General features: G+C 47.4%; 2 protein-coding genes across 4 annotated transcripts in view; both read right to left on the bottom strand.

The window, feature by feature from the left end:
- LOC310843306 (uncharacterized protein) overlaps positions 1-15,889 on the bottom strand; it is a 110,647-nt gene that overhangs the window by 32,176 nt on the left and 62,582 nt on the right. Inside the window, exons 2-4 of one of the 3 annotated variants that reach the window (XM_083736435.1) lie at positions 6,974-7,055; positions 6,607-6,689; positions 5,731-5,857 (exon numbers count right to left, since the gene is read on the bottom strand). In XM_083736435.1, coding sequence (XP_083592561.1) covers positions 5,731-5,857; positions 6,607-6,689; positions 6,974-7,055 — 292 coding nt within the window. Of the gene's footprint in view, positions 1-5,730; positions 5,858-6,606; positions 6,690-6,973; positions 7,056-8,754; positions 8,805-15,889 lie in introns of those variants that run through there. The other 2 variants (XM_083736436.1, XM_083736433.1) reach the window with 2 other exon arrangements.
- LOC310843705 (uncharacterized protein) overlaps positions 1,139-15,889 on the bottom strand; it is a 50,710-nt gene continuing 35,959 nt past the window's right edge. The window contains exon 2 of the mRNA XM_083737377.1: positions 1,139-3,157. Coding sequence (XP_083593503.1) covers positions 1,881-2,999 — 1,119 coding nt within the window. The 5' untranslated portion in view covers positions 3,000-3,157 and the 3' untranslated portion in view covers positions 1,139-1,880. The remainder of the gene's footprint in view (positions 3,158-15,889) is intronic.

Consider the following 15,889-nt stretch of genomic DNA (forward strand, 5'->3'; position numbering starts at 1 on the left):
TTGGTCCCTTAGGAACAACTGAGCAACTTCCCTAGAGTGGAAGACCAGAGCCTATTATAATAAAAATCCCATAGAAAGGCCAAGGCAAAGACATCTCTCTCAAGAAATGTCCAAACCTGTGCCACTACAAGGTGACATGGTCAATATGAAAGCCCTATGAGGATTCACCAGGGATTGTTGCTGCTGTGATATGATGGAGGTGTGAGACCAGACGAGAGCTAGCTTAGACACCTGGGAACACACAAAAAAGGCAGAAACAAAACAAACTGCATTTTTCACTCATTATTTGACCTTCTCTCTAAGTGTAAAGCATAGACCACTATAGAGAATGTTTCTCCCAAACTGCAAGTATGCCACAAGTAATTTAGTACAAAATGCAACATGTGTTATTTTTTATGTGATATCCTATGTCCAGCTATGTGCACTGCTACACTTGCAAATAGAATTAAGAGGCCTGACATGCAAGTCTCTTAAGATTTACACGAAGGCATATACCGTAATTTTTGCCCTATAGGACGCACTTTTTCCCCTCCAAAAATGAAGGGGAAATGTGGGTGCGTCCTATGGGGCGAATACAGGCTTTCGCAGAAGCCTGGAGAGTGAGAGGCTCTCGCTCTCCAGGCTTCAGGAAGCTCTGCGCAACCCTCCAGAGCCCAGCAAAAGCCGCGCCGGGCTCCGGAGAGTCGCGCTGAGCTGCCTGCCCTCCCGGGGTCCACGCAGCTCTGCGCAACCCTCCAAAGCCTGGCGCCAAGCTGCGCCGGGCCGGCCAATCCACGCTGGCCTCCGGAGGGTCAGGGAGAGCTGCCTGCCCTCTGGGGGTCCGCACAGCTCTGCATGACCCTCCAGAGCCTGGCGCCATGCCGCGCCGGCCTCCGGAGGGTCACACAGAGCTGCCTGCATTAGGAAGCCTCAGCGCGCCCGGGCTTCGCACAGCTGTCCGCAAACCTGGGGAGACCGGCACAGCTCCCTAGACTTGTGGATAGCAGGCTCTTCTGGGGGCTCGGTCGGGGGAAACTCGGACCAGCCCCGTGCCTGGGGGGGAAATATTTTTTTTTCTTTATTCCCCCCCCAAAAAACTAGGTGCGTCCTATAGGGCAAAAAATACGGTAAATGTACCAAGCAAACACATATATTTTATGGGGGGCAAAGACCCCTAGGAATTTAAGAGTGGCTGTATTCCCTACACCCACAAGTCTCAGAATGCTTAGAACATAAAAACACAACATAAAAACACAAAACATCACGTGTTAAAATAGCATTAGATGTCAATAAGAAAAAGGCCTGGTTAAAAAGGTGCGGATTTGCCTGGCTCCTAAAGCTGTATAATGGTTTTTCCGACCTTTGTATGGATTCTTTGGTGGGAAGTAAGATTGGCACTCTGACTGAAGCTCTTTCCACATTCCATACACTGACAGGGTTTCTCCCCTATATGAATTCTCCGATGCTTAGTAAGATTGGAGCTGTTCCTGAAGCTCTTTCCACATTCCAGACACTGATATGGTTTCTCCCCTGTATAAATTCTTTGATGGGAAGTGAGAGAGGAGCTATCAGTGAAGCTCTTTCCACATTCCAGACACTGATATGGTTTCTCCCCTGTATAAATTCTTTGATGGGAAGTAAGAGAGGAGCTATCAGTGAAGCGCTTTCGACATTCCACACAATAACAGGGTTTCTCCCCTATATGAATTCTTTGATGGGAAGTGAGAGCGGAGCTATGAGTGAAGCTCTTTCCACATTCCACACACTTATACGGTTTCTCCCCTGTATGAATTCTTTGATGGGATGTGAGACTGTGGCTGTGAGTGAAGCTCTTTCCACATTCCACACACTGATATGTTTTCTCCCCTGTATGAATTCTTTGATGGGAAATGAGAGAGGACCTATGAGTGAAGCTCTTTCCACATTCCACACACTGATAGGGTTTCTCTCCTGTATGAATTCTTTGATGGGAAGTGAGATGGGAGCTCCGACTGAAGCTCTTTCCACATTCCACACACTGAAAGGGTTTCTCCCCTTTGAATTCTTTGATGAGAAGTGAGAGAGGAGCTCCGACTGAAGCTCTTTCCACATTCCACACACTGATAGGGTTTCTCTCCTGTATGAATTCTTCGATGGGATGTTAGAGTGGAGATCTGACTGAAGCTCTTTCCACATTCCACACACTGATAGGGTTTCTCCCCTTTATGAATTCTTTGATGAGAAGTGAGAGAGGAGCTCTGACTGAAGCTCTTTCCACATTCTACACACTGATAGGGTTTCTCCCCTGTATGAATTCTTTGATGAGAAATGAGATCGGAGCTCTGACTGAAGCTCTTTCCACATTCTACACACTGATAGGGTTTCTCCCCTGTATGAATTCTTTGATGGGAAGTGAGATGGGAGCTCCGACTGAAGCTCTTTCCACATTCCACACACTGATAGGGTTTCTCCCCTGTATGAATTCTTTGATGGGAAGTGAGAGTGGAGCTATCAGTGAAGCTCTTTCCACATTCCATACACAGATAGGGTTTCTCCCCTGTATGAATTCTTTGATGGGAAGTGAGATTCTGGGTGTGACTGAAGCTCTTTCCACATTCCACACACTGATAGGGTTTCTCCCCCGTATGAATTCTTTGATGGGAAGAGAGATTGGAGCTCTGACTGAAGCTCTTTCCACATTCCATACACTGATAGGGTTTCTCCCCAGTATGAATTATTTGATGGGAAGTGAGATGGGAGCTATGAGTGAAGCTCTTTCCACATTCCACACACTGATAGGGTTTCTCCCCTATATGAATTATTTGATGAGAAATGAGATCGGAGCTCTTTCTGAAGCTCTTTCCACATTCCACACACTGATAGGGTTTCTCCCCTGTATGAATTCTTTGATGGTAAGTGAGAGAGGAGCTATGACTGAAGCTCTTTCCACATTCCACACACTGATAGGGTTTCTCTCCTGTATGAATTCTTTGATGGGAAGTGAGAGAGGAGTTATGAGTGAAGCTCTTTTCACATGCCATGCACTGATAGAGTTTCTTTCCAATGAGATTTTGTTTATGGGAAGTGGAATTGGAGCTGTGACTGCAGCTTTCTCCACACTCGAAATTTTTTTGTGGCTTCTCCTCTCTGGGGATTTTTTCGTGGTCACCTTTGTTCTCGATTTCCAATTCATCACAATCTGCATTGGGGACAAAAAGGGATTAGAGCCTCATGAGCAAATGGAGAAGAATGGAGCAAATGGAGAAGAACTGAAGGGAGTTGCGCGTGTGTTCATTACCTGTGTTGTTTGTTTAATATGAGATTCGGATTAGTTACAAATTACCTGGGTAAGGTAATTGAGAGAGTGGTTGCTGAACAGCTTGGTAGGTTTCTGGAGGAAACATCGGCATTAGATCCATTTCAGTCTGGTTTCCGTCCTGGTTTTGGGACGGAGACGGCTCTGGTTGCCCTATGGTTGATCTCCGTAGACAACTGGATCGAGGCGGGTCAGGACTGCTGATCCTTTTAGATTTGTCAGCAGCCTTTGACATGGTCGATCATGATCTTCTGGACCACCGCCTTGCAGACATGGGGATACAGGGCATAGCCCGTAACTGGTTGTGCTCTTTTATCTCTGGTCAGGGACAGAGGGTGGCACTAGGGAGGGAAATGTCGTCATGCCACTCCCTGGTGTGTGGAGTGCCGCAGGGCGCAATTCTCTCCCCGATGCTTTTTAACATCTTTATGCGCCCCCTTGCCCAGATTATCCGGAGCTTTGGGCTGGGCTGTCACCAATATGCTGATGACACTCAGCTCTATCTGCTGATGGATGGCCACACTGACTCGGCCCCGACCATTCGACGGTCATCTCCAGGCTTGACTACTGTAATTCGCTCTATGCGGGGCTGCCCTTGAAGCTGTCCCAGAAACTCCAGCGGGTACAGAATGCTGCAGCGAGGCTCCTCACGGGGTCTCTGCCATGGGAGCATATTCACCCAGTGCTTTTCAAGCTGCACTGGCTCCCGGTGGAGTACAGGGTCAGATTTAAGGTGCTGCTTTTGACCTTTAAAGCCCTTCATGGCCTAGGACCCTCGTACCTACGGGACCGCCTCTCCTGGTATGCCCCACGGAGAGCCTCAAGGTCCATAAATAACAACACCCTAGTGGTCCCAGGCCCTAAAGAGTTTAGATTGGCTTCAACCAGAGCCAGGGCCTTTTCAACTCTGGCTCCGGTCTGGTGGAACGCTCTGCCTCATGAGACCAGGGCCCTGCAGGATCTGATTTCTTTCCGCAGGGCCTGTAAGAGTTGTTCCGCCTGGCCTTTGGCTTGGAGCCAATTTGATTCCCTCCCTCTCTCTCTTTCCCCCCCCCTTTCTTTTCCTTCTCCTCCTGCGATGAGGCTACATCTTAATATTTTAATGTTCCATTATTTTAATGTATTTTATTTTTGTTTTTAAGTTGTAACCATTCACCTTGTTTTTCTTGCTTGTAAGCCGCTCTGAGCCCGGCCTTGGCTGGGGAGGGCGGGGTATAAATAAAAAATTATTATTATTATTATTATTATGAGTTGTTGAATGTTGCTTTGTTTATATACAGTAGTGGTCAAAATTGTGAAAGACTTTTGGAAAAAAGTGTATTTCAGAGTTTTGATGGCTTATAACACCACTTCATTTGGAGTAATGTCATAAAATTATATATCAATGGAAAGGTAATTCGATCAAAAATGCAATCAAGAATGCAATCCAACAAAGTTTGTTCAATTACCCGTATTCTATCAAACGTTATAGCCAAATAACCAGAAAAAGGAAGCACAACTTGCTTTGGTTGACTTTTGTCAGTGTGTTATGTGATTGCTATCAAGTTGGTTGGTTTTTTGTGTTCTTTCATTTAGTGAGGGTGTAAGACATAATAAAATTATATAAATGGCACAAGGAGTTGAGTGGTCCCCAGAAAGTGATGTAAGATTGTACTATTAAGTGAGCAAGGCTACAGTTATGAAGAAATTAGAAGAGAGATTGGGGAAAACTTAACCAAAGTTGGCCTTTCTATATTTTTGAAGATGTATAAGGAGACTCAGTCACTACAAAAGTGATGATGGACGAGTGGAGAGACTGTGCCTACATGAGAGAAGAAAATCATCTGGGTGTATACAAGATGACATGGCGCAATGTAATGGGAAGTTGAGTGCAAGGACTGGTCTAAATTAGAATTCTAAGAAAAAGTCATTGTTATCTCTCAAGCAAAGGTTGAAAAGATGAAACCCATGTTAACTGGACAGTGGAACAATGGGGCGGTGTTATTGTTAAATTGTTTTTGTTTTATTTCATTTATGTGTTTAGTTTAATGGGTTTAGGTTGGGTTTGTATTGTTCATATACTGTACTGTATTGTTTTTGTGCTTTTTTCCTTTCTTTTTCTTTTTCTTTTTTGTAAACTCTAAAAGTAATAAATATTAATTTTTTTTAAAAAAAAGATTGACAGCAGCAAAAACAAAAGCAGAAAACCTGAAGCTACTTATCTTTCCTAACAATTCTGAAGCTAACATTAAAGATGGCATAGGCAGTTGAGACCAGCCCAATCGTGGTAAAAAAAGGAATAATTTGAGGAAGATTGTTCAAAGAAAAAACTGTAAGTTACTCTTTATTGTGGGGATGTTAGGTTCCCAGGTGTTGTAGGGGCCAGGGTTGAGCTCTGTGAAAATATATGAGGTTGGTCACATAGAGGTATTTTTTGAATTTACAGGCAGATATGACGATCCCACAGGGAGCCTTACCAAGAGAGGCCACGATCCCACGATTCTCCTCCATGACGTCCTTATGCAGAGCTCTCTGGTCAGGATCCAGCAACGCCCACTCCTCGTCCGTGAAATGAACAGCAACATCTTCAAAGCACACTGGACCCTAAAAGAAAAAGGGAAATGTCCGCCTCTGAGACAGCAGAAATATGATCTGCTACACAACGTTCTGTTGTTTCCTTCCTGTAAATTGCGGTGTTGTTTCAATAGGATTGCTTTGCTGCACATTTTCTTTATGGATGCTTATTTTATTCTGCATTTTAATTATGGGTATTCGTCTTTGTGCAAATAGGTGGTACTCCACCTTGTGTTTTCAGGCCACTATTTGTTCTCATTTGTCCACTGCTTAGAAACAAATTTTTGCATTCAGTTATCAATCTAGAAATAAAATTAGCCTGTTTTGGATGGGCATCTGTCTTGGATGATCTAGCAGAGATTCCTGCATTGCAGGGGGTCTCCTGGCTCTGAGAGACAAGCAGGGAGGGTGGCTTCTGGCAAAAGGAGAGGGAGCCCCCGGTGGCTCCTCCTTCTCCTGACTCAGCTCAGCCTCTCGACCTTCCTCTCCCACTTGCCTCCTTCCTCTTCTGCCTCTGATTCTGCACTGCATTCTGCCACAGAGTCTCCCAGCTCACTAAGCCCTGTTTCCCCTTCAGCTTCTGACACCTCCTCTTCCCAGGCTTCTCCCTCTTCTCCCTCTTCCCGCTCATCCTCCCTCCACCTCCACTCCTTCGGCTCTGAGCCATCTTCCCTTCCTGGTTCCCCGGCTGCTTCCTCCCACCATTCCTCTGTGCCCAACCAGTCCATGACATTGCTCCATCCTTCGGCCTCTGTCCCCACAAGGCAGCTTCCCCTGACCTGATCTGGTTCCACAGCCGCTGCTTCCCTTCTGCCTCCATGAAAAGGCGGATCAGGAGATCTTGCCGGCATCCTTCTGCCACCTGCAAGAGAAAAAAGGTAAGCAGGATGCCAGGAGTGCCTGCTTCTCTCACAGGTGAAACAGGGCATCTCTAACTACAGATGGGCCTTTGAGAAAGCTTTACCTGCTGAGAGCATTTAGACGTTTGTGCCCATTTCATATGTTTGTTGTGCAGAAATACATCTCCCCTCTTCTGGACCCTTGTTCCCAACTGTTTCCCTCCAAAACAAGATGAAAATAACTCTCAGATGAGTTGGGAAACCAACAGAATGAGACCAGATAGAGAAAAACCACCTTCCTCCTTACCCAGTGGCCTCTCTCTGGTGTCCAACGGAGGCCTCTCTGCCTCACAGGAATCCAGGTCCATTTCTGCAAAGAGATCCTTTCCCTGAGAAAGAAACAAGGATTCAAAACAGAGAATGGGGAGAAATACTAGAAAGAGAATGACAAAGATTTGAAGGGTGTTAGATCTCATTCCATGGATGCCTTGGAGAAAAAGCATGGGCCATCAGCAGACCATTATGGGATGTTCTCTGTCCTGTTTGGAGCCCCTTCGGAGTATCCAGAGGAAAGTCTCTCTCACCTGCTTTCTCTCCTCTGCCTGACTCAGGAGGAAACCTTCGGCCAGGGCCACCGCCTGGGAACTGGTCTCCACTCCACAGTCCCTCACCCAGCTCTCCATCTCCGGGGGAAGGACAGCCAGGAACTGCTCCAAGATCACCAAGTCCAGCATCTCAGCTTTCGTGTGCCTTTCTGGCTTCAGCCACTGATGGTCAAGGTGGTAGAGTCGGCTGCAAACCTCTCGGGGTCCTTTGGCCTCCTGGCAGCAGAACTGTCTCACCTGCTGGCTCTGCACCTCTGAGCAGAGGGTGTCCTCCTCACCATGGATCTTCGGCACTGGTTTTCCCCACAATCCCCCAGTGCTCCCAGTTTGGCTGGCATGGCCTCTTCCTGCTTCAGGGCCAGCTGAGTCTCGATCATCCATCTGTGCTCTCAGGAAGCCTCTGAGAGATCAGAAGGAACCCTGTGGTCTTCTACCAAGTTCTGTCCATCTAAATGAGAAGCTGCAGCAAATCCTACAAAGCAAATACATTGTTCTGTTATAGAATTTGTAGGACGGGGGGGGAAATGGTTCCCTGAGCAAGCATGGATGAGTCTTGCTAGGAACAAGGGCTGGACTTCACCACATCCCAGACCATGAGCTATCATTTTGAAAAGAAAGAGGAGGAGGAAGAGGAGAAGAAATAAGTCTCTAGCCTTCAAGCAATGCAGAATGTGGAGGCAACTGAAGGGATTTCTGTCAGATTAATCAACCTGGTTTCTGCTGCCTTCCAGTCAATGCATGAAGTCAGAACCACAAGAGAGTCATTTGTATCTTGTGATAAATGGATGCTTTTCTCTAGTGGGGGTCCGGACCTGGGGGTCCTCTGGAGTTGCTCCCCCCACCCTCACCCCACCTCCACTCCCTGCTTCTGTCTCCTTTTCTGCAATCTCTGCCGCTGTCCATACAGATTCATGGGGTGAGGTCTCTTTTTCTCTCTTCTGAGGGCCAGGAATGTATCTGGCCAACCCCCAGAGGGCCAAGTGGGCGGGGCCAAAGACAGCTCCCTTGATTTTTTGTTTTTTTGTTGTTCTGTTAGATAGCTTAACACAAGCTGGTTTGCAATGCAGCAGCCAGACTATGGCCTGGCATCCCTCTCTTTATTCCTGGCCTCTCTTTCCTACTTTCCTTCCTTTCTCCCCGCTGGTTTTTTTTTGGGGGGGGCGCTAGTCCACCTCCTCCTCCAGCTTTGGAAAACCATTTGCACATGTTTCCTCTGTTGTGCAATGAGGCTGAGCGATGTCACACAGAGTTAAAGTCCCAGGGACTTCTTTGTTTTAAAAAGGGAGATTTCGTGGGAGTCAGGGATCCTCTGATCTCCAGGAAGGAGAGCGTGGCAGACCTGGCCCCTCCCTGGCAGGACCCTCTCCTCCTCCCTGACTTGGGGTCCCCCCCCTGCAGGAGCAGATCAGACCCCCCCCCCAGGCACCCTCCCCTGCTGCAGCCTTGGGACCCCCACCAGATCCCAGAGAGGGAGGAGACTCACCAGATCCCAGGAGGGGGCAGCGAGGCAGCCCTTGCAGCAGAGTCCCCAAAGCAAGGAAAGGACTGGGGAGGGAGGGGGATTGGCTCTGGAGGACCTGGCCCACCTTGCTTCCTGTCCTCTCTAGGAAGGCAGCTCACTTCCCTTTAACCCTTGCCAAGCCGAGTCCTCCCTCGCTCAGCCCTCTCTCAGATTCTTATTATTTGTTATTGATTCAGGGGGGCAGCTACCCCCTGGCTCCGCCAATGCCCAGATATCCTTTTGGGGGTGAGGCTCTTGGCTGAACTCTGAGCATCTCCCTCCCTTGGGTGGAAACCAGAGGAAGAGCCTGCAGGGAAAAGGGCTTTGCAGGAGGCAAGGAAGCTCCTCCTGGAATTCAGGAGTGGAGAGAGAGGAGGGGATCCCAGGGTCATCTAGTCCAACCCCCAGCAATGCAGGAATCTCAGCTCGAGCATCCATGGCAGATGGCCCTCCGATCTCTGCTGAGAAACCTCCAAGGAAGGAGAGTCCCCCACCTCCCAAGGGAGACCTTTCCCCTGCCCAACTGCTCTTAGATGTCCCTCAAGATAATCGCACTGGCTGCCAAGGAGGAACCCAGCGAAGTTCAAAATAAATAAATCCCAATCTCATCATAAATGAGTAATACTTTCTTATGCACGCAGATGCATGGAATAAAAGTATGCCATTTCCCTTTCCAGAAATGCTTAATTGCTAATTCAAAGGACTGAAAATGGATGGTTGTTCTTATTATGTTTAGGGAAGCTTTTAATATTTGATGGACTATTGTATTTTAATATTTTGTTGGAAGCCACCCAGAGTGGCTGGGGAAACCCAACCTGATGGGCAGAGTATAAATGTATTATTATTATTATTATTATTATTATTATTATTATTATTACTACTACTACTACTACAATAATTTAATAATAATTAATAATAATATCTTTATTGTCATTGCCCCCTCTCGGGGACAACGAAATTACTTGGCTGCTCCATCCACCCAGGTAGGGCACTCCACTCAAAATCAGAACAACTATAAAAACACTAATTAAAACAATATAGTATAATACAGCAAGGAAGATTAGATGACTTTCAAAGTCCAGATTTCCCATTCAGGGCCGAGATCGCTCTGGAGAAGAAGCTGTTCTTGAGACGGCTCGTTCTTGTCTTCATCGTCCTGTATCTCCGTCCCGACGGCAGGAGCTCGAAGAGACAGTGACCAGGATGCGGTGGATCTTTTACTATGTCCAGTGCCTTCCTATGGCACCTTGTGGCATAAATCTGCTCTAAGGTGGAGAGTGGGCAGCCAACAATGCTCTCTGCTGCCTTAACAACTCTGCACAACACCATCCTGTCCTGGGTAGACACATAAGCCATAAGTGAGCACGCTCTCAATGGCACAGTGATAGAAGGCAAGCAGCAGTTTCTGCGGAAGATGGTTTTTCCTTAGGATTCTCAAAAAGTACAGTCTCTGCTGCGCCTTCTTCACAAGCCCCCTTGTGTTGGCACTCCAGGACAGATCCTCTTGTAATTCAATACCCAAAAATCTGAACGTTGTTACCCTCTCCACACAGACCCCATCAATCAAAAGTGGCTGGACATTGCTCTTCTGTCTCCTGAAGTCCACCACAAGCTCCTTTGTCTTCCTTGTATTTATGAGCAAGTTGTTAGCTCTGCACCACTCTGTCAGCCGCTCCACCTCATCTCTATAGTCCGTTTCACCCTCCCTTTCAGAGATGAGCCCAATCACGGTTGTGTCATCTGCAAATTTGACAACCCTATTACTAGGGTGAGCAGCGACACAATCGTACGTGTAGAGAATATAAAGGAGCGGACTAAGTACGCATCCCTGTGGTGTTCCTGTGTTAGTCTTAAGCGTATTAGAGGTATAAGGGCCCAGCCGAACCCTCTGGGGGCGGTCTGACAGAAAGTCCAATATCCACCCACAAAGTGATAACAAAAGCCCCAGAGGTGACTAGGTGAGTGTTCTCCTTTCGAAAGAGGGAGGTGGAATCTCCACGGTTGCTAATAGCATAACGTTGAAAGTGCAGGGAAATATGGGGAGCCCTAGAGCATCTGCTTGGCATGCAGAATGTCCCAGGGTCAACTCCTGACACCTCCTGCAAGGGCTGGACGAAATCCCTGCCTGAAACTCTGGGGAGCTGCCAGTCAGTGTAGACCAGGGGTCCTCAAACTATGTCCCGCGGGCCGAATCCAGCCCGTCAGCATCATGAATCAGGCCTGCATGACCATTTCAGAACCCGCCAAGTGTCTGAGGCTGAAAGCATCTCGCCGGCCGCTCAGTCAGTCCCCGTGAGGCAAACGCCACTGGTGTTGTGGGGGCTCTACCAATGAAAGGCCAGGTGTTTTCACCTGGGGACGGGGAGGTGTTGCCTTTTGGCTTGAAGAGCGAAGGTGAGGTTGACGGAGGAAGGCAGACTTGTTACTTAGAGGTTTACTTTAAAGGTGAGAGAAGGAAGTATAGTCCTGTTTCTGTGCATGGAGCAGCGGTCTTTCCACTCATGTGGTTTACATGCTCTGAAAGCTGGGATCTGTTTTGATATTTCAATTTTAAAAGGGTGGAGTGGAACCGGAGATTGACCATCTTGTTAGCCTGGGGCAGGGGGCAGCAACCTTTTTCAGCTGTGAGTCAGTCCACCGTCCCTCAGACCATGTGGGGGGGGGGGTGTCAGACTATATTTTTTGGGGGGGGTGAACCAATTCCTATACCCCACAAATAACCCAGAGATGCATTTTAAATAAAAGGACACATTGTATTCATGTAAAAACATGCTGATTCCCCAATCATCTGCAGGCCAGATTGAGAAGCCGATTGGGCCACATCCGGCCCCCAGGCCTTAGTTTGCCTACCCCTGGCCTGGGGGCCACATTCTGGTTGAAGGAGGCCAGGATTGGCCCCCAAGGCTTGGGATGTCCCTCCTCCCCTGCAGTAGGACTTGGAATCCAGGAGACAAATATTGGAATAGCCTTGTCAGGTGCTCAGGGACGGACTCACCTGTCCCCATGTCCTTCTCTTTGCAGATGTGCTGCGGTTGCACATCCCTCCCCCAGGGGTGAGTATTGGAGAGAACCATATCAGGGACTCAGACCTGCCCTCCTTGACCCCCACTCTGCACTCTCGGATGTGGAGAGACCCTCCCTTCGTGAGGAACTGACAGCCTGACTTTTGCCTTTCATCTGCTGGATGAAGATCCAGCCACTCCTGAGCTGCAGAGGGTCAGGGTTAGAGAGGCGAGTCACCAGAGGATTGGGGCCGCCCTTTGCCTCAGGGCAGATAAAAGCTGGAAAGCCCCAGTCCCAAGTTGCGGGAGCAACATTGTTGGTTGCTAGTTCCTGCCTGAGCTCCTGACCCGCCCTGGCTACCTGCTTGCAAGCCTGTTCCTGACTTCACCCAGCTCCCTGCCCTGCACCCAGCTTCAGCTACTACGGACTGCCTCCACGTTGCACCTTTGACCACGGACCGGACTTGGACCTAGCCTCTTGGGTAACCCACAGGACCAGCACAGTTTGCTCCCGCCACATCCGCACTCCCCCTTCGTTGGGGTGCGTTCGGGAGGAACCAGAAGCCATGTCTGACCAGGCGGCTGCACTGGTGGCATTGGCTCAGGAAAACCAGGTCTTGACCCACACCGTTCATCAGCTAAGCAATGCAGCTACAGTGCTTCAGCAGCATTTGGACGCCTTACCAGCTCCTGGTGCCGACGCCCCAGCTTCTGGCAAGTATCCAGTGGCCCTGCCAGAGAAATTCAATGGGTCCCCGGCCAGCTTTCCCATGTTTCTTGCCCAGACCAAGCTGTATATTCAGGGGCGAGCCCAGAATTTCCCCGATGACTGCACCAAGGTGCACTTCCTGATCAGCTTGCTGAAGGACTGGGTGGCCAAGTGGGCATTGCCGCTGCTCCGGCAAGACTCTCCCTTGCTGACAGACTATACAGGGTTTTGCAACCATCTGGAAACCGCATTCGGCAACCCTCAGAAGGGGAGTCAAGCCAATCGGGCGATTTGGCGGTTGAAACAGGACAAGTCCACAGTGGCCGCCTATGGCACAAAATTTCGGTTGTTGGCACAGGATTTTTTCTGGAATGCCTTCTACGTTTCTCCAACAATCTGGATCTGACTGTATTAAATGGTCGTGTCGACAGAGAACCCAGTGGGGAATTCACATTTATATCCAACATGGGAGGCTCCACTATCGATTACGTCCTGGTGTCATCTAACCTTTTGAGCAGAGCACGGGAATGTAAAGTGGTGGAGAGGGTTGACAGCGACCATCTACCGCTCTGTTTAATACTGGATGTAAGAAAAGATTTATTTTGCTCTGATAACCTTGTAGCCCCATGTTTTGAAAACATGGAGCTAAGATACTCACGTATTAAATGGTCCAGCAAATTGAGTGATGAAATATCGGAAAGACTTCACTCAGATACTTTTCTTGCTAGAAGGGAGAACCTCGTTAATTCCCCAACTCCTGAGGCTAGATTAGACATGTTCCAGGAACTGATTTCGTCCCTACAACCTTATCTGACCAACAAAAAAAACGCCACGGCAATCTCTACACTCTAATAAATCCAAACCTTGGTTTGACCAAGAATGCATGGCCATGAAACGCCTCCTGTTGGATAAGTACAGGAACTATAGATCAGCAAACTTACCTTCGCTTCCATTAGACTGGTTTGAGTTAAAACACAGTTATAAAGCTTTGATTAACAAGAAAAAGCTCCAGGCACAAAGGGAGGAATGGCAGTGCCTAGTGGAGGCCTCCCAAAGGAAAGATTCTGCCACGTTTTGGAAAACGATTGCAAAAAGCTGGAGAGACTCCCCGACTGAAATCAAATACTGGAGCATGGGAGGCCTATTTCCTCTCATTATACTCATCAAATCAACTGGTCCCAGTTCTGCTTCCTGCTTCAAGTGAATTTGGCAAGGAATGGCCCCCTGTAACCATAGAAGAAATTACTGGCCATATTCAATCTCTTAAATCAGGGAAAGCCCCGGGTGCTGACAATATCCCACCAGAATTTCTTAAGGCAAATGTTGAATGGTGGGCCCCTGTGCTAGCCGCCTTGTTCACTAGTATAAATCAAGCGGCTATTATCCCCGAGGATTGGGGTTTAGCCATCATCATTCCAATATTCAAGAAAGGAAACAGAACTGAGCCAGCTAACTACAAACCAATCAGTCTATTAAGTATTATTAGCAAACTGTACGCTGCTCATTTATGTGATAAATTAGTGGAGTGCATGGAAAGAGAACATATTCTATCAGAAGCTCAAGCTGGTTTTAGAGCAAAGCGTTCAACTATAGACCAGGCCCTTATCCTTCAACACCTGGCAGACAAATACTCTAGAAAAGGGGGGTCTTTATATGCAGCTTTTGTGGATTTTAAATCGGCTTTTGATCTAATACCAAGGGACAGACTCTGGGAAAAGCTCGGCGCTACAAACATAGATAAACGCTTATTACGCCTTATCCATGGTCTATACGAAAACACCAGGGTGAGGGTAAGATGCGATCGGTCAGGCAATCTAACTAAAGAAATTCAAACGCACTATGGGGTTAAACAAGGATGTGTCCTCGCGCCAATGCTATTTAATTTCTATATCAACTCTTTAGCAGTAAATATGGCGAAAGAAAATGCCCACCCTCCCAAACTGGCAGGTATGCCCCTCCCGGTGCTTCTGTATGCGGACGATGCAGTCCTACTCTCCTTTTCCTGCGTTGGCTTGAAGAAGCTCTTGAGATCACTTGCTGACTATTGTCAAGCGGAACAACTATCAATAAATTACAGCAAATCTAAAATTATGGTGTTTTCAAAAAAAAAAGAAGGAAACACAAATGGAGAATTAGTGGTCAACCTATTGACCAGGTAGCAACTTTCAAATACCTGGGAATAACTTTTCAGGAAAGGGTCTCGTGGCACCAACAGATGAAAAACGCCATTGCCAACGCAGGAAGGGCCAATAAAGCAAGATTTTTCCACGGGAAAGGGGGTAAATACGTTCCGGCGGCCTCCTAGGTTTTTGCTGCAAAAATACTCCCACAACTCACTTATGGATCCCAGGTTTGCAGTTTTAAAAATCTTGCGCCTATGGAGGCATTTCAAACAAAATTCTATCGGTGTTTATTGGGACCCCCCCTGTGTATCTAATAAAGCTGTCCGCTTAGAAGTTGGACAACCAGCCGTTAACGCGCAGTTGTGGATTCTAAAGATACACTACTGGTTAAAACTTATTTTTTCCCCCGGCCGGTTTGGCTCCTTTAACACTCTTAGACACCTTTCATTCTACCTGGAAAGCTTCCCTGTTTGAAAAGATAAGAAGCTTGGGATTCTCCCCGCAGATCTTGATAGTGGCAGGATATGAGAGAGCCAGAAGTCAAGTGCTCCAACGCATTAGGGACATAGAGCTGCAATGTCATATGGGCAAAATGGATAAACATGCCACAATTAGAGACTTTGGGAGAGGATTCTCACCCGCAAATTATCTGGCTGATTTACAAATACGTAAGTACAAACACTCCTTTACCATGGCCAGATTTAACGTTCTGCCCTCTGCCCTGCTGCTAGGCAGATATGAGGGCAAACCATATGACTCACGTGTTTGCCCATGTGGCTCATCGGAAGTGGAAACAAGTCTGCACGTATTGCTGCACTGTAGTTACTACGAGGATCTACGCCTGACCTTTATTGCCCCAGTTATACAAAAGCTTAAAAATAAACCAGAACTCCAACGTATGAGAGCCTTGGTAGAAGATAAGGTTCCTGAAACTATGATCAATGTTGCCAAATTCTGTGTAGCCGCTATTAGGCGCAGGAAACAAGAGCTTTCCAATGTCAATATGCAGGCGAAGGCAAATACTTAATTTTATTTATGCTGTCTAATTCTAAATTGCTGTTATGGCCTAATCTGTATTGAAACTGTCCTTTGTTTTTCCCGGTGTTATGCCTCGTTGACTAGCTGTACGTGTTAATATGGTCTGTGACCATTTAATAAAATTTGATTTGATTTGAATTCCTCTTTGGTGGTTTCCCCCCTTTTCCATTTTTTGTACACATCCTTTTTTAAGCTTAACTCAGTTAAAAGTTCTTTAGATAGCCACCCCGGCTTCTTTAGGCACC

Source organism: Podarcis gaigeae (genome assembly GCF_964106915.1).
Source record: "Podarcis gaigeae genome assembly, chromosome: 4".
NCBI classification, from domain to species: Eukaryota; Metazoa; Chordata; class Lepidosauria; order Squamata; family Lacertidae; genus Podarcis; species Podarcis gaigeae.